Source organism: Rhamphochromis longiceps, linkage group LG15, assembly GCF_057381845.1.
Source record: "Rhamphochromis longiceps isolate RC_006_pf linkage group LG15, R_longiceps_female_GT1.1, whole genome shotgun sequence".
NCBI classification, from domain to species: Eukaryota; Metazoa; Chordata; class Actinopteri; order Cichliformes; family Cichlidae; genus Rhamphochromis; species Rhamphochromis longiceps.
In genome coordinates, this window is record NC_140571.1 from 576,699 (window position 1) to 595,721 (window position 19,023).

Genomic DNA, 19,023 nt, shown 5'->3' on the forward strand with positions numbered 1-19,023 from the left:
TGCTATTTTTCTTTTTTTTTCCAGAAGAAAACTGGAACCCACCTCGAGCGTGACACGGGCACTTCCCCACTCGCTGTCATGCATACTCAGTGGAAGTGCTTGCTTTGAAGGGGCGTCCTCTCTTGTGGTTGTCAGGGTCAACATGCCTACGTGTCCTTGTGTGTCCCCTAGTGCAACACCATCCACTTCATCCCAGTATAGCTCAGAAAAAGAGGACTGAATGCTGTTGTATCAATCTCAAATCTAGTTATGTTCAAAATTACTGTATTGCCCATTTCAGAATTTAGTGCCTTTTTTGGACAGTAGACTGTTCTGTAATTAAGATGTAGTATATATACATTTTTTGTACAGTTTCTTTGTTCATTTTTTAAACTTGTGTTTATTTTAGTATGATATATATATATATATACATAAATATAAATATAATGTACAAGAGAATAAAGCTATATCAATGAGAATGTGTGTTTATGGTCTTGCTGGCTGCATGTATGCAGATCTATACACAGATACAAAGTACACGAATCAAAGCAAGCTTTTAATAATTATCTGAGTCTTACAACCAAAGTTTTCATCTGATGTAAAATGTATAGAAATCATACATATACCAACAAGACAGCGTGCATCACTGTCACAACAGCGTTTGCATTCAAAGGCTTTATGGGGGGCCGGTCTCTCGTCAAAATGCCCGGGCCGATTTTTTGCTCCAGTCCAGCCCTGGGCACGACACGCAGTGAGTTAATCTGAGAAGGTGCATTAAAAAATAAATGGCCGGGCCAGCGGTGCACATCGCAAATTAACTCGCATACACACATTAGTTGTGCCGTTTCGTAATGACGGTATCTTAGCTAACAACCCCAACTACCAGATTCAACTTGTAATTGGCTAAAAACAACAGAGGGACGTTGCTAGCTGGCAGTTTTTTCGAGCGATGTTGAAATTTCCACATTCAGACACTTCAAATGCTTCAGCAGCTGTCCGCTCAGCGCAGCATCAGCACCGCGGAAATACACGGATACATCCGAAGACTCGAGACTGATCAAACCAGAAAGCTTTAATGAGCAGCTGGTTTGCCTCGCATTAACTGGTATTAACTCAGCCAGTTAATCGAAATGCAGCTGACTGAACTGAAAAGCTCGACTCTGTGGGGGTCAAAGTTTGCAGAACTACGAACACAGCTGGAATCCACAGCCGTGCGTGTTCATGGAACTGCATGTTCACCTGCTGGACGTCACTACCTGACAGGTTTAACTGTCTTCAGAACATTGCAGAGGCCTTACTGACAGTGTTTGGCTCTACATGTCTGTGTGAGCAGGTTTTCTCTCACATGAGTCCTCAGGTAGCCTCTGAATGCTGGACACTGGGAGACCTGTGTCTCTGAGTGGGAGCCCAGAGATCACATTAGCATGTATGTCTCTGTATTAACAAACATGCCATAATGGCTTAGTTTATTTTTCTTATCATTGTTGTGAGGAGACCATAAATAGCATTTGTATTTTCTGTTGTACAGTTCATTTGCTGTTATGGATAAAGTCTTTTTTGTTTCAAAATAGCTGATAAGTATTCGCTGATAGCTGCCAACATCTGCGAACAAATATAACTTTATAAAGTTGTTCTATATAGTGTGTAACTGTTATTATAGAGCATTAATAAATTTATTGCTAATGCATCATATGGCACACTGACTCCTGAGGAAAATTTAGATTGTTTTCATATATGACAGGTCACATAAAGGTTTGGTGAGTCCAAGCTTAAGTATATATTCCAAACAATAAAACCTTATTTAATGCAAATGTTGTGAATAAACTTGAAATTATGGATTTTAACCTCTGAAGACCTGAACTCTTTCATGGCATGCATTTTGATTTCTCTTTACTATTTGGGCTTTATACTGTTGATAGAACACTGTAAAGTCACAATTGAATAATGATATGCAGAACTCTTTATTTGGTGTCTGAACACTGCAGCATTTTTCCTGAGTACGAAAACAAAATGAGAAACAACAGCTGAGCCCCTTTAAGCAATATGGCTCATTTGAAAGAGCAAAATTTAGTATTGTGGTCTAGACAACCCAAAATGTGATGTCCCCATATGTGGACGCCAGGTCCTAGGAGGTTAAAATTGTATTTCCATGTAAGTCCATATGGTGAACAATAAAAGCATTCCTCCATTGTGGCTCGCTGTGATGGACAAGACGGTCACCTCTGTGCACGTCTGGGTCAGGGAATGGGTCTTGACTCATTTGTTCTTATTCGCTGAACATCAGCTCAGAGTTGTTGGTGCAAGTATTGAACATGACTTTCGGTAAGCCTCAAACCAGCTCTGACAAACTGACTGATGCAAAGTTTTGACTGTACCTTACAGTGTAGGGACGGAGTATCGCGGACCTCAACTGGGACAGAAGAAGGCAAACTTTGACCAATGCCTCAATCCCACTGACACACCTTTCATAGAGTAAGCAGAGTCTTGGGATGAGGGAGATGACTCGGCCGTCACTGGCGCTAAGGTTGCTGAGGTAGTTAAAAAAAGAGTTTGGTGAACCTCCAAGTCTGAGGCCGTAGTTCTCAGCTATGTTCTCAGGAAAATGTTTTTTTTATCATAACCTTAATGACTGCAACACAGCAAAGGACATTACTAATGCAAACTGATTACACTGAACCTTAATCACCCTTTTATCAGTTAGTATAACAGACCTGGAATAGCTCTTACTACGACCGCCATGGAGACACTTCCAGGTCATGGGGTGGCTGTAGCTCAGGTGGCAGAGCAGGTCAGCCACTAATCAGAAGGTCGGTGGTTCGATCCCAGGCTGCCTCCTGGCTGCATGCCAAATATCCTTGGGCAAGATACTAACCCCGTGTTGCCTACTGGTGGTGGTCAGAGGGCCCGGTGGCACCTGTGTCCAGCAGCCTCGCCTCTGTCAGTGCGCCACAGGGCAGCTGTGGCTACAATGTAGCTTGCTATCGCCAGTGTGTGTGTGGATGGGTGAATGACTGAATGTAGTGTAAAGCGCTTTGGGGTCCTATGGACTAGCAAAGCGCTATACAAATGCAGGCCATTTACCATTTCTTTCAGTTAGGAACCTTCCTAAGGAAAAAAGACTATTGGGATGCAGCCAATGACTTTTTAGACCCTTAACTTCTCCTTGCAGAGCTTCAAGGGATCTTCCAGGATGGTGAGGATATTTTCGGCAGACTTAAATTTGTCATCAGGCAGCGATTTCATACATTGATGTCTAATGTGGAACTTGATCTGCACTGGCGTGAGTTGGCTTCACAGCATAAGTTAGCGTGACGCTTGTAAGAAGTAAACCACCTTCGTGGTACAGAAAACCCAGGATCAACCCTGAAGTTATCTGGGTAAGTCATAAATCCTGTTTCATTGGCCTCTACACTATGAAGATAGACTTTAAGCTTATCCGGGTAACTTCAGGGTGCGTTTTATTTTACAATCACTGTAATTTATTTATACAAGTATAGAAACATTAGTATTTCTATATGCTTCTGTTACCGGCACCAGACCTAGGGGAATCTGGACCGGCAGCAAGCGGCACACAGGCTAGAGAGCACTGCGTAGCCAGATATGAGCAAACTGTGGATTAATAGAGAGGACACCCTAGTTAGCGTCTTGCTCAGGCCGGAGCTCATTTATTTCTGCAACATATACACAATAGAAATGCATTCTTTCCATAAAATAACAGAGTTCACAAACAAAAATAAAGTTACAAAAAGTTTCTCTCAAAAGCAAAATAAATACAAACTAATTCAAAATGACTTTACATACAACTTAAACAAAACACTCGCGGCTAAAGCAGAACATACCAAAATAACCCATCTCACATTCACACAACCTTTCCCCACATTCGCGCCAAATACGCTATTACTTTTGAACATGGCGTCCCCTGAACGCAACACAACAGACTGCAAACGTTGGCTGTGCCCCAATTCAGGGTCTGCACGCTTGAAGTACGCATTTTAAGTGCGATTACGTCACCGCCACGCGACGACGGCTGTTCCAATTCGAAGTGTGCTTCAAATGCGCCGTCGATTTCCCCAAATCCGGTTGTTCAGTCTGACGTCACTAGCCGTGTCTGGGTCTAAACTCCGCTGCAGGTCCATATATCAAACGATCACTATGGCATTACTGAGAGTTGAAAACTGTCTAAAGTCTTTCATCTTTAATAAAATGATCAGCGTTCTGCTCTACCAGGTGTAACAATTGAGTTTAACATCCAGGCATCCATGAAAACGGAATTTATGACATTTAACGGAGTTAGAAGTTAGCAGGAAGTTAGCTCGCTAGCTTCTATCTAAATACAATATAGCATGTCCTGACTGCGGGGTTTTGGAAACAAATTAAAACCTACAGCTCTGTTATCACTTCCAGCATAAATGAAGACAGAAAACTAAACAGCAGGGACGTTTGTAGGGTTACTGAAGTTGGGCTAGCTGCTATATAATGATGTGCTACGTGACCGCTAGCGACACAGCTATGTTAGCATAATATAAACAAGCTAACTTTTTTTCCACTCGATAAAAGTTAACGTGAGTGTTCTCGGTGGTCAGGAACAAATGTAATCGCATGGCAGGATGCTGTAAAAGGACCAAACTTCAGCCAGGAGAACAACTGAGATAATCCATCCACAATATGAGGTTAGTCATTCATATACTGCTGCATGGGCTGGGCTGTAGTTACATCCTAAGGTTTTAAAAACTGAGCTTAAATAAATGATTAGCGGTAATAAAAGCCGAGGGAGGTCAACAGTGATCACTGACTGTTTTAGGAGCTTTTTGAGATTAAAAGGAAATGGTAGGTTTTTGTTTTTCTTTAAACATCAGAATGGCTGGTGTGGTTTTGTTAGCTTATTTAGGATGGAGGTGATCATTTTTGGGACTATTTTCTGTAATTCCACTGATACCAGAACATGTTGTGCACTCTCCCAGTTCTTGCACAGGTCCTTTTGGAGGTTTTTCACTGTGCATTCATGCTACAGCGCTGATGTTTCAAAGCACTCAAACAAAGGCTCAGTCTAGGTGCAAATTTCTGTCTCCAGTGTACTTGTCATATTAAAGAATCACATAGAAACATAAATGCTTATATTTGCTCACAGAAAAATATAATTAGTATAAAATAAACCCAGGGTCAAACTGAAGGTTTCTAGAAGTTACCGAGAAGCTAAAAGTCCTGCTTCATATTGCAGAGGCCTATACTACAACATCCCAGGCTCCTGTTTCCAGGGTAACCCTCTGATGTTTACTAGCAGATTTTTTGTCAGTCAGCAGTATCCTGCCATGTCGTTGCTTCAGTCGGAATTTAAGAGAAGTTACCAAATGTCATTCAAGCGTTAGGAGCTGATGTGTTGTTGCGCTGCAGGGTTTGGCCCAGAACCTGCTGAAGAGAACATCTGAGCGGAGCTCCGTCAGCGGATGTGGGATCGCCTTTGAAGTAGTTTCTAACATCCCAGGAGGAAGTACCAGGACATCATGTTAGTGTTCAGGAAGGAAGGAAAAGACATTTGGAAACCAGCAACCATGAATTTCACTGAGACATCATGTCCACAAATGAAAACAGATGTGATTACAACATCTGTGCAGGAACAGCTGGTCACTGCTTTCCAAATATCAGCACTTCTCACCTCAGACTTACAGTCTGTGTGGACAGGAGGAGGACAGAGGACCGGTGGATGAGGTCGTGGAGTGGTCTGGGAGAAATCACCCGGTGGTTAAAGAAAGAAAAAGTATGAATAGCATGAAACGGAGGAGCTAAGCTAGACCAAAGGTTTTGCAGAGGCACTCTTTTTGTTCTCTTGAAAAATAGATAAAGATGGTGCTGAAAGATGCTCAAACTTTATTTTTCCTTCTCTAAAGTTAGCTTAAAAAAATAAAATGATAAAAAAAAATAAATCCTAATAAAACCCAATAGAGATGATGCAGTGATTATGTAATCTCTTTTACCAGGACATCGTCGTAAAAGATTTTCTAATCTCAAAAAATGAGTACATAATGTACCAGAGAATAAAGCTGTAACACACACACACACGAATTAAATTGATTTATTATCACTTATAAAAAGTCGATCTTTAAACAAACATTCAAGCTTGATCATTTTAAATGCAAATGTATAAAACACATTTCTGCACAAAAACTAACACAACATTAAAACCAACACAATCCTCACCAAACATCAGACTGCAGCACATACAGGGAAAGTCACAAGTAACGTTCTCAAACACCCTCACGTGAAACTAATGCAGATTCCTGCATTTGCTTGACAGGAAGAGGAAAATATAGATTTATAACTGTTGCAAAATTCCAGCAGTAGCATTTTTGACGAGTGCAATGATTTTAACCAGCAGAATCACATCAGAATAATCCCCTTTATTCCTACACAGTGCGGTGGGACGTGTCCAAGGCATTTTTCCAAAGGCTTTATTCAAAGCATTTCAAGGCACAAGACTAATAGCACACCATATAGTCATACATTACAAAACACACATCTGGATGTCTGCACTCATATTTGTTTATCTTTGGAACTGCACGAGAAAGAAATCGGCTAGCCTTTTTTTTTTTTGGGGGGGGGGGGGGGGGGGGGGCCATTTTTGGTATGCACAGTAAAAAGGAAACTGTGCCTCCTGTGAATCCGTCTGTAGCGTACTTCATGTGTACCCTTGCTTCCTTACACGACATATACAGGTCGCAGTGCTTTGATTACAATGTAATGTCTTTTGAATAAATACATTTATAAAAGGTTAGCGTGTAATTATCTAAAAGCATTCACATTTTCAGATAAAACATCCAATGTCTGCCAAGTACGTCACACAGGAATGGAGTCCTGTAACAGGAAAAGCCAAAAATCATCCTCCAGACACGAGAGCGTGGAGTGACTCATCCAAACTTACTGTCAAACCTCCAGTAAATCGGTCTAAAGTACGCCAGACACCACTGTGCCAGTAGGCTTAAGCTTTTGTCCCATATGGGCAGTGATGTGCTGGGGATGCCCAGCAATGAGCCATTTAAGTGTTCCACGACTTGCGGTTCTCCCCCCTGCCGCGACCGGTTGATCCGGTTCCACCTTCGCCTTTGGCCAGAGCTGTAAGGGCTGCCAGGTTTGGGCTGGACCCCGACAGATGGGCACTACGGCGTTTTTGTTGCTGCTGGCGATGGCGTTTGGGATCGCCACGGGTTACTCTGTCAGGTCTTACCAACACGCCGTAACCAGGGTTGCAGTGGAAGTAGTGCTTACCAGCCACTGACCCATCGTTCTTTCCTGAAAGAAAGAGGAAAATACATGAATCGTAAAAATTTAAAAAAGCAATAATGAGGCTTTAATTGGCAGTGCATACATGTTCATGAAGAATGAGAACGATCAGATTTGGTGTTGGGTCTAATCTAAACCTACCTGCTGGTACTTCAAGTTCCACTCCAACCCAAGTCCCCTCTGCAAAATCTGTGGGTCCCAAATATCGCACCGTACCACTCTTATTAGCCCCCACACTCACAAACTCGCCCTCTTTCAACCACTCGGGAAGAACAGCAGAAGCAGCTGTATCTCCATCCTCTGTGTCAGAGATGATTTCCAGACTTTCCTTCGGCACTGAAAGGTTGGGTCCTGTCCCACAACTTGAGGGTTGGTTCACCAGTGTGGGGGTATCATGCTCCTCCTCACTCAGAATCTGCAGAAATGACTTGAGGTCTGAAGACTTCACTTTCTGGATCTTGAAGGGGTTAGCTACTGAGGGACCTGATTTGGGAGAAGAAATGGGGCCTTTGGCAGGTTTGACAGAAGCTGCTGGCTGCTGAACCTCACTGGTGGCTGAGGATGAGGGTAGGAAGGAGGCACCATTTGTTTCTGGAACATCAGAAGTTGACTGTTGCTTGGATGAAGCTTGAGCAGCCAGGTCTACAGGCGGTCCTGGATCAGGACTTGAGGCTTGGATCAGGCTTGGAGAAGGATCTTGAATAAAGTCTGAAGCCGTCTGATCTTGTGTGCGCTGCTGGGGTTGCAGGACGGTTGATTCCAAACGCCTCGCTCCTTCTTGAGCAGATCGTTGTGTCTCATTAGAAAACGCCAGTTCACATTCTACTTTGTTTGTGGCAGCCACCTCGAGATCTTCTCTTGAAGGAGTCTTTGGTTCACTGTGGTCTACATGGCGCACTTCTGTCTGCTTGGTCCCATTGTTTTGTGCCACCTCTGAATGATCTCGTTGCTCTGATCCACGGTCCTGTTTTTGTTCGGTCTGGTCTGGCAATTCTGCTTCTGCAGCTGGATCAGATTTTTCGGCCTCCATTAACTGGTCTGATAGGAACCGATTTGGTTCTTGTTGACTCGGCATAACATCTGGTTCAGATGGCTCCTGCTCCATACTCTCTGCATCTGCTTTCTGTCTCAAACTCAGTAATTCCTGAGGCCCTGATTGGTCTAAAATAAGAGTGTCCGATTGTGTGGTGTCAGAGAAAGGAGAGAACTTCTGTGTCACAACATTTTCCTCCTCGTGCTCATCGAGCACAGTTTCAAAGCCATCCCTGCTACCATATGACGAAGGCAAGTCCCAGCTCAGCGTGTAGACTTCTGACAGCGTTACTGTAGATATGCTTGTTGACATATATCCACTGGAAGCCTCGCTCACTGGACTGGTGGTGGAGTCTTCAGTTTCTGGGATGATTGGAGGTGGAAGAGGCACAGATCTGGGGATTTCTGTTTCATCAATGGGGACCTGGGGGCAAACCATAGAAACGTGGTTTTAGCCAAAGAGCGTCTTTTTGCCAGTTTCCAAAAATGGAATTGCCACAAATTCATTTCCAATTTCTGATCATAACCACCCTAGTGCCAGCTCCTGGTTAGTCCAGCCTCAAGATGAATGTTTTTCACCATTTCTGAGGATCTGACTGAAAAACCTACCTGTCAATCACAAGGCCAACCTGCCCTCAGTTTTTAAACATGGAAGCTACATCATTGTCATTCTACAGTCTTTGTACTTGGAGCCAGGTTCAGTTGGATACTTGGAGCAGCAGAAATGTTTGAATAACAATGACCAGCAGATGTTGCTGGTATTAAACATGAATGTATTCCATATAATCACAGTCCTGTTATCGTGCACAGGATGGTCAGGTGAACTTGTCGTGTTTTCAAAGTAACACAAACGTCTAAAAATATTAAGGTGAAGAATCTAAAAAGACAAACAGCGCTGCCAGAAGCCGTGCAGGCTTTTTATAACTTCATCCAACGTTTTTGTACCACGGCATTTACAGCCGATGACGAACGATGGGCGAGTTTCGGTTGACACAGACGGCATTACTGAATACACTCCACTCCGATCAGTTTCTATGTTTGGAAGAACAGATCTACACAATGTGTTAACACCATGCGGGCGGGGCTGGAGGACTCACCGCCTGCCGCTGTTTGCTCATGTCCTCTTCAACGCTGGCCGACTGCACCACGATGCGCGGCAGACTCTGCGACGGGGTCGGAATTAAAAAAGCAAAGTTAATGTGACTTCAGATAAAACATCTCAAAGCTGCTAATTAGCACTGAAGGCTTTTCAAGCTGATTTCAAGATGCAATCAGGGGCCAATCAGCTCTGTCCGCTTCAAACCTGAAGATTAACAGAAGTCTGTTCATGCCACACTGCATGATGTGGTGATTAGCTGCTGTGGGAGCATCAGAGAGACAGAAGGACAGAAACAAGCAGAGAGAAAACTGAACCTGTGATGGTAACAATGAGGCTGAACACCGACCTGCTACGCCCTCTCTGGTACTAACATTAGGCCAGCTGACCGTCTGCTGCAGCTGCAGATGATTCTTCATAATTATGAAAGATGTGCAATCAGATTCGTATGTTCACGTGACGAAAGGAATCAGATATTTATTTCGATAACAGCGTTTCGAGATGTTGACACGAGATGCAGACAGTGTAATAAAAACATTGGTTCATTAGACTCGTAATCATGACAAACTAGTCAAACAATCAGTATAATTGCACCTTAATTATAATTGCACCCATCATCATTGATCCCTGCTCAGGATTCAAAACTCGTCATCCGTCAACTGATTAAGCACGAAGAAAACAAAAACCCATCTTGATCTTTAAAAGATGCGTGTGCTTAGCAGACAGGATTTTAATCATGACGACTGAGTTCATGCAGAAAGGAAGCTGCTCGATTTAGGACACAAGGAGCTTTGAGAGCAGAACGACGACCTACGTGGTCCGCAGGTCTGACGTCAGAAAGTAGGTCAAACAGGTCTATCCTACCCCTCGCGTGCTCGGGAAAATAAACCTGCAGGTCAACACAACACATCAGGTGCACAACAAATGCTGCCTCTGCTTTACTGGTTATTGAAATCAAAGCACAACAAGCACCCGTCTGTGTTAACCGCAATCTCCACGTGTCCGTGTTCTCGACAGCCGTTCATCTGAAGCACGGCAAGCCCAGGAGGTGCTGAGGAGTAAACGTTTCGTTGAGGTTGTTGTTGCTGGCTGCTGTGCAGCATCAGTGAGAGGAGCTAATCACCAGGAGGCTAAAGTCACAGTTCAGCCATGTGAGCGCACACTCCTCTTTGGAAATAAATGCGCACCAGCTTTGGCACCTTTGCTGACGGTGGGCTGGCTTCACTGCATATCGTCCGTTTCAGGAAAATGCTGGAAGGTGTGTATTTAACCGAATCAAAGAAACGTGATGTCCTATGGTTTGCAGCACACAGTTTACTTGGAATTGTGCTTCATTTAACACAGCATAATGTGCGTCGACTAACTGCTGAAAGCTGCGAGTCAAAGTTGTGTCCTGGAACTCTTCATCCAGTCGTCACCCTGAGCGTTTAGAGCCAGGCTGCCAGATGCACATAAATCCTTTTAGTTTCAGGTTTTTAGCCACGTGGCTGCACAGTGCAGCAGTGCAAACTGACACTTGTGTATTTTACTTTTCTTTTGTTGTTGCTGTTGTCATCTTTCAGGTATTGATGTGATGTGTGGTAGATCAATGTTCCAAATGTAGCATTAAAACCTCTGCATTTAAGCATCAGCAACAACAACGTGTGTATTTACAGCACCTTCAGTAAACCTCCAACAGGTCCGAGTGTGATCGTACAGCCGTAACACAGACCGAATAATTCCCGCGCTCCCTCTGAGACGATCGTTTCATCCGGAGAGCGTAAACTTCCTGATTTAACAAACGATGACTCAAACGTTCTACTCGCAGCAGTTCAACATTTCAGTAGTTGGTGCTGGAAGTGCTGATCAATCTCACGGACAACCACAATTTTAGCCAATAGTACTTATCATCTAGACCAGTGGTCCCCAAACCCCGGCCCGGTACTGGTTTTTATTTTGTTGTATTTATCTGCGACACTTCAAAGGCCGGTCTGTTTATGTCCGACAATATTTTCACAGACCGGCCTTTAAAGTGTCGCAGATAAATACATCAAAATAAAAAACTGTACCGGTACCAAAAAGGAGATTTGTTGATAACACACGGGAAACACCCAGGGAAACCGAGTTAACGATAAAAACCCTGAAAACCATAACTTTCACGGCCGAGCCTGGACTCTCACGGACCAGTACCGGGCCGGGGTTTGGGGACCGCTGATCTGGTCTACGGATGTCTGCTGTCTAACAGGACAAACTCCTTCATTTCTTTATATGAAAGAAATCTTTAGAAAAAAAGAGTGCGTCATAGTTAATGAAACTTTCATGCAGACTTAATAAATTAGTTTTGTTGGTTTTATAACATCAGTCACTTCTAAGGTCCAGAGATGTGCAAGTATCGAAAGTACAAAGTACAGCAGTATTCAAACCCAATGACAGCTCTACAATTCATGTAGAGCCCCAAACACATTCGTACGGGCCGTGATCATCGACCAAATTACCCTTTGGCAGCCCGCTATTATTTGCGTCACTCCAAGCTTTTGTTTTGTGTTGACCGTTGTAAACATCTGTGGCAGGAAGATGCTAATTAAAGCAATATTCTCAACAACAAGCACAGCGAGGCCTGCTGGGTTTCCTTTCCAACATTCCCCTGATTAGCTACTCTCCACAGCTCAAGGGCCAATCAGCCAAATGAGACGCTGGAGTGTTTGGCTGCTATGAAAAAAGCTGCATGATTGCAGAAGAGCAGATGCTGCGCAGGTTGAAGGAGCAACGTGTCAGGATAAAGTTCAGCAGCTCGTAATTACCCCTGGTCTACGCACAGTAAGCGCCTGAAGCAGACGTGCTCACGAACATCAGTCGGTGGGGACAGCTCAGCCATTCAGTCTTGTTCTGACTCAGACACAAGACTCGAGTACTTTAGAGTTATTGGCTGAAAACGGAAGCATGTTCATTACCAGCTGCCTTGTTCACTACAGTGCATCGCTTTGATTTGCCCGTTTCTTATGACAGATGCTCTTCCTGACATCGCCCGAAGGATGTGTGGTTTACACACTCGTCTGCCTTCACATGGCAGACGAGTGTGTAAACCACTACACTCCATTTTATTAGCAGCTGAAAAAAGATGCGGCCATCATGGCGCCACGTGTTGGTTCATGAACCGCCGTCTCTCGGGTAGTGGAGTACTACACTAACAGCTGGTGCCAGCTGGCCGATTAGCCTGTCCAGAAATGCACACCACACGCTCAGCTGGTAATTAGTGCCACCATAGTAAGTAATACGAGGATTTCACTAATTAGATTTGTCACATAATTTCTTTCACAATGTTCCGAAAAGCATCAAGTCCAGTGTTTTGAATTAGGTTTGTGAGCCTGTGAGGTTACAGGATGATAATAATAATTGTCGCTGTCCTAACCGTTCCCTAAACAGGAGACATGTTAGCAGCTACCTGAAAGGTGATGGCAGCTGTGTCTCTATCGGGCTGTAGTAATGTTGGCCATTTTAACATGGACGTCGGCGGGATTTACTCCGTTTTGCCAAAACTAAACACTCTGCAAACCATCCAAAGCTTTTATTCACAACATGCTTTTCTTCGTAATCTTAAAACAACGAGGCAAAAGGTGCACTTACATCATCTGCCTCATATTTCTGTTTCCACAGACATTAGCTCTGTTTCTATGGCAACAGAAGAACTCAGACTGTTGATGAGGAGATGGCGTGTTCAGATTCAGGTAGCAGCGACGCATACGAACTTTAAATCCCTGATAAGGATGCAGGTCGAAGACAAGCTTTAATGCAGAGCACAATAAACAGACCGAATGAGCCTACCTGCTGATGGACAGCTGTCTGGTCTCTGCCCTCTTTCCCACCAGGAAGCAGCGACTTCAGTAGCCTGGGTACGGCCTTCACTAAAGGGAGAGAAGAAGCAGTGAAGCCTGAATGCTCTGCAGAAGAAGGAAGAGGAGATGGAGAAGGGGGGCAGAGAAAAACCAAACAAACCAAACCATTTTTGAGAATAAGACTCTTAAAGAGAAAAAGTTTGCCCCAGACTAAAGCATCAGATGCACAGCTGATGACATCAAAGGTCACACAGAGGGTGTTTTTAAATAGCTGTACCCGTCTCTGCGTTCAGATTCTGGGACAAGGAGCTGGGAAGGGTGCGTCTGGAAGGAGGAGGCGGCGCCACAGAGAGGTCGTGATGACTGTCCCAGGCCTGCAGACACGATGAAGAGCACTTCAGTCTTTGTGGGAGCAACATCCAATGGCTGCCAAACACAGCTGCAACACAGCTCCATCCATTCATTCACTGCGTTAAGCTACATCTTCTATTGATACACCGAGTTTTAGGAATTTCAACCATTTTTAGTTTATTTTTGTTACCATTTGTCCACAGTGTTTAAGTCATACGTCATTCAGCGAGGTTACACAGATTACTTGTACAGGGCTGGGTTTAAGTCCTGAATCGATTTAAGTATAAATGTATTTTGGCAGAAACGGCAGAATCTCCGATTAAAGCTCACAAAACTGTTTCATTAACTGCCAAACAGCTAAAACAGCAAGTAAACAGGAAAAGATGTAAGCGGAGCATGCGAACACGCCGTCGGTGCTGAGAGCCGACTCAGAGTCTGAGCTGCAGGTTTCGTCACTCTGACCAACACTGACTGAACCAGCAGCAAAAGAAGATCCAAACGACGCTTCTCGTTTGATAAACATCGGCATTGATTCTGACTTTTTTGCTTCCACCACGATAAAAATCACACTTGCTGCACAGCTCGCTCTCAGTGCACACATTTACGATCAAATCTGTTTCCTGCGTTATTCGCTTGCTTATGGGTGGCTGTGGCTCAGGTGGCAGAGCAGGTCAGTCACTAATCAGAAGGTCTGTGCTTCATGGTCATTCAAAGCACAATAAGATATCCTCTTCAGGTAAGTATTAGTAAAAGCACCTTGGAGACCCATCAGGTTTCACCTTCTGTATGAATCCAGACATGCAAATTAGTATCATCACAAACATGCAGTTAATTAGCAGGAACAACTGGAGTGTAATGAGGTTGTATTTACCTAAGCAGTACAAGCAGTTACCAAAGAGAAGCTGACTTCAGTGTCTCACCTTGAAGTCTTTGAGCTTAAGAGGGGAGGAGCCAAGATCCAGGCTGCTGTCTGACAGCTGGGTCAAAGGTTAAGTGGTTAGAGGTTAGTGAGGCAGATTGATGATGAGACTGGTTGTTGACAAAGGCAATCAAGAAAGAAAACCCAGAGTATAAACCAACCCCAGGTGAGTCGCTGCTGCCAACAGCAGAATAAAGAGACTTAACAACAGCAACAAAGTAAAGTGAGCCTGCTCACCCGCTCGATGTCCGGCGAGCTCAGGCACCGTCTGGCAGCTCTTCCTCTGCCAGCCAGCTGCTCCCTCACAGCCACCTCCTGCACACACACACACACACACACACACAGAGACACACACACGCGCAGAGACACACACACGCGCAGAGACACACACACGCGCAGAGACACACACACGCAGAGACACACACACGCAGAGACACACACACACACACGCAGAGACGCACACACAGAGACACACACACACGCAGAGACACACACACACACAGAGACGCACACACAGAGACGCACACACAGAGACGCACACACACGCAGAGACACACACACACACACGCAGAGACGCACACACAGAGACGCACACACAGAGACACACACACAGAGACACACACACAGAGACACACACACACACGCAGAGACACACACACACACGCAGAGACACACACACGCAGAGACGCACACACAGAGACGCACGCGCAGAGACGCACACACAGAGACGCACACACAGAGACGCGCAGAGACACACACACACAGAGACACACACAGAGACACACACGCAGAGACACACACACGCAGAGACACACGCACAGAGACACACACGCGCAGAGACACACACGCGCAGAGACACACACACACACGCACACGCGCAGAGACACACACAGAGACACACACGCAGAGACACACACGCGCAGAGACACACACGCAGAGACGCACACACGCGCAGAGACGCACACACGCGCAGAGACGCACACACGCGCAGAGACACACGCGCAGAGACACACACACACACGCGCAGAGACACACACACACACACGCGCAGAGACACACACACAGAGACACACACGCGCAGAGACACACACACGCGCAGAGACACACACGCGCAGAGACACACACGCGCAGAGACACACACGCGCAGAGACACACACGCGCAGAGAAAAAAAAAGCGCAGAGACACACACACACGCGCAGAGACACACACACACGCGCAGAGACACACACACACACGCAGAGACACACACACGCAGAGACACACACACGCAGAGACACACACGCAGAGACACACACGCACACACACACACGCGCAGAGACGCACACGCGCAGAGACGCACACACACGCGCAGAGACACACACACGCGCAGAGACACACACACGCGCAGAGACACACACACGCGCAGAGACACACACACGCGCAGAGACACACGCGCAGAGACACACACGCAGAGACACACGCGCAGAGACACACACGCGCAGAGACACACGCGCAGAGACACACGCGCAGAGACACACGCGCAGAGACACACACACACGCGCAGAGACACACGCGCAGAGACACACACACGCGCAGAGACACACACACACGCACACACACGCACACACACGCACGCACGCACACGCACGCACACGCACGCACACGCACGCACACGCACACACACGCACACACACACACCTGCTGATTGTTTCCTTCGTGGACACAGCGTCTCTGAGTGTTTCCACTGGAGACAAACTGCTTTGTGTTCATTGAATCAACTGGAAATGTTGGGTTTTAGTTGAGCTCGTGATAAATCTCAGTATTAATGTTTTAATATTCAAATCTGCTTCACATCTCAGGTGAACCACATTTCCACACCTGTCTGAGCCTGTCCAGCGTCAGGATGTTCTCCACAGCCAGGACACTGCGGAGGTATTTCTCGATGGCTGCCTCGCTGGCGGCCGACTGCTCGTCCTCTGCGCTGGCGGCCAGCCGGGCCAGCATCTCCCTGTCCTCTGGACCGTGGATGTCCTGTAGTGGGAAATAAGGCAGTATTTATTCAAAGCCAAATAACACTGTGTTCTGTGTGTGAGCAGATCAAACACCTTTATATTAAAAACACGCTGATCTGGTCGCACTCCTGTGGTAGCATCACGCCATGTTGATGTTTACACAAACACCACGCTCTGTTCGAGTCTACAAAAATCGTCATGGTAACGTCCGATGTTGCCTTCTTCTGAATTTGTCACAATCACAAGACTTTCAGAAAACATGACCTCTGAAGCTGAGGTCAAGGTCAGAGATTTGAACCTAGTATCATATCCTATATTAGTATCAGTGTGTAAAACGTACATCTTCACCTCTTCCATAGGTAGATGCTGCTAATCAATACATCTGATTAACTGATCATCAGCAGGTGTGAGCACTTCTATAAAAGCTAGTCTTTTGTCACTTTGCTGGTCTGGAGCTTTCCGGTGTGTTAACTGAGGAGGAAAGACGATCTCAGAGAAGCAACTGTGGCTGCTCATCAATCTGGAAAGGGTTCAAAGGTCACTCCCAAAAACGTTAAAGCGCATCACTCTGCTGCGATAAAAATGAACAGAGCATTGATCCTTCCCAGGAGGAGCAGCTTCACCCAGAGGTTGCAATGTTTAAGTTCATCATGGCACAATTAGGAAAAGCGTGAACATGTGTCGGCTTATTTGGAAAAGTGTCCATGAGAAAGCCTTTTCTCTCCACAGAGAACGTGCCGTCTACTTCTGGAACGCCGGGATTCATTCCTCCATATGTGCGTCGAAATGTTCTTACTCTAAAATGACCACCAGATTCAAGAAATGTACACGCTCACCATTTTTGTTCTCACTGCCATTTAGCTGATCAGGAAGGCCAGCTCTGTTCTGGGATGCACCCTGGACCCAGTGCAGGTGGTGGGAGACAGAAGGACTCTGATGGACAGAGTCTCCCACCCCATGCATGTGAATGTTGCTGCAGAGCTGCTGCAGTGACAGACTGCTGCATCGTCGATGCATGAAGGAGCGTTTCTGCAGGGCCTTCCTCCCTGCAGCTGTCAGACTGCACAATCACAACTGCTCCCAACAATCATAGATGTTCACATCTGCGCTGTAGCAGCTTCTACTGTTATAACTGCACATTACTTACTCAGCTTATATATACACTAACTTATTGGAAGTTACATGTCTACATTTTAATGCACAATCACACAATCTGCACGTTTCTAATGATTCTAAATATTCTTCACTATTTAAACATCTTTCAGTCTCCTGCTGTCTGCACATCTGTACACTAATCCCAACAACTGTGCTCTGGTAACTGTTGTCCATGATGTAAATATGTAAAAATTGTGTTTTCTGTTCTTTATATGTGTGTTTTGCTGCTGATACAACCAAATTTCCCCTTGTGGGACAATTAAAGTATTATTCTATTCCCCTTTCCTTCCTTCCTGAACACTAATGCAGACGCCAACATGAATCCTGGTACTTACTCCTGGGATGTTAGAAACCACTTCAAAGGTGATCCCACAGCCGCTGACGGAGCTCCGCTGAGACATCCTCTTCAGCAGACTCTGGGCAAAACCCTGCAGCGCAACAACACATCAGCTGATCTCCTCAGGTGCGGGCTGTGAAGCACACCCATCACACCATCTAAGCTACACACACCTGTCTCCCAGTAACACTGACACAGATGCGTTTCCTGAGGACCAGCTGCATGTGGGCCGGATGGCTCAGCTGCACCACCGTGCGCACCGTCAGGTACACCCTCTGGTCAGCGGGCGCCACGCGACTCAGCTGGGGGCACTCGTGGACCGTGGAGTCCCAGGACGCCTCGGCCTTCACCTGGAACGCATTCACAAGGAAATGACCGGCTCAAGATTTCCCTCCATCTGCATCTGGTAGTTTTAATTCTCTCTAAAGCAGGAAGAAGAAACCTGAGGGAAAAGTCATTTTACAGCCTGCTCACCTCTGGATCATAGTGTTTAACAATATGGAGGTCAAAGAAGTCGTCTTCATCTTCCCCACTGAGCAGCGCGTCCTGTCCTCCGGCCAGCGGGGCCGACAGACTGGACTGGAAATCGTCGGCTGGAGGGAAAACGCACACGGAGAGGAGCTTCAGCGCTGCTACAAGCACACGTGGTTTTTACCAGGAGAACAACAACATACCACTGAGATCCAGAAACAGGGCAGGAGTGTGTGTTTCCATCCCAGGTACAGGGACCCTGTGGAGAAAGTGACCAGCTGCTAAGGTTTGTTCCTGAGTGAAGGTGGCGACCGCTCTGTGTTTGACACCGCGAGGACCGTGGATCATTCGACGGCTTCTTGTGAAAGCAGTGCAGTTTTTAACAGTACGCTCGATCACTTACAAACATGCTACAAGTAACTATTGGTTGTTGTCATTAACTCAGTAACTGAAATTCAGACTAAAACAGAGAATAAACAGTCGGACATCTTCAAGATCAAAGGGCACAGAAAATAAAGACAGAATGAATGAATTCAACATTAATTTAGAAGCTTTGAAATGTTAGGTAGTAAAATAAAACGACACTGGAGACTGTGGCCTGAGC

General features: G+C 45.6%; 1 protein-coding gene across 6 annotated transcripts in view; it reads right to left on the reverse strand.

The window, feature by feature from the left end:
• Positions 1-6,033: 6,033 nt before the first annotated feature.
• The window catches only part of LOC146651730 (kinesin-like protein KIF13B), a 46,220-nt gene continuing 33,230 nt past the window's right edge, over positions 6,034-19,023 (reverse strand). For 3 of the 6 annotated variants that reach the window (XM_085381817.1, XM_085381816.1, XM_085381820.1), the window contains 11 exons: positions 18,623-18,774; positions 18,423-18,541; positions 18,122-18,298; positions 17,947-18,039; positions 16,323-16,475; positions 14,702-14,779; positions 13,472-13,568; positions 13,184-13,299; positions 9,384-9,449; positions 7,396-8,710; positions 6,034-7,263 (listed from right to left, as the gene is read on the reverse strand). In XM_085381817.1, coding sequence (XP_085237943.1) covers positions 7,010-7,263; positions 7,396-8,710; positions 9,384-9,449; positions 13,184-13,299; positions 13,472-13,568; positions 14,702-14,779; positions 16,323-16,475; positions 17,947-18,039; positions 18,122-18,298; positions 18,423-18,541; positions 18,623-18,774 — 2,620 coding nt within the window. In that variant the 3' untranslated portion in view covers positions 6,034-7,009. Of the gene's footprint in view, positions 7,264-7,395; positions 8,711-9,383; positions 9,450-10,196; positions 10,272-13,183; positions 13,300-13,471; positions 13,569-14,465; positions 14,523-14,701; positions 14,780-16,322; positions 16,476-17,946; positions 18,040-18,121; positions 18,299-18,422; positions 18,542-18,622; positions 18,775-19,023 lie in introns of all 6 variants that reach the window. The other 3 variants (XM_085381821.1, XM_085381819.1, XM_085381818.1) reach the window with 3 other exon arrangements.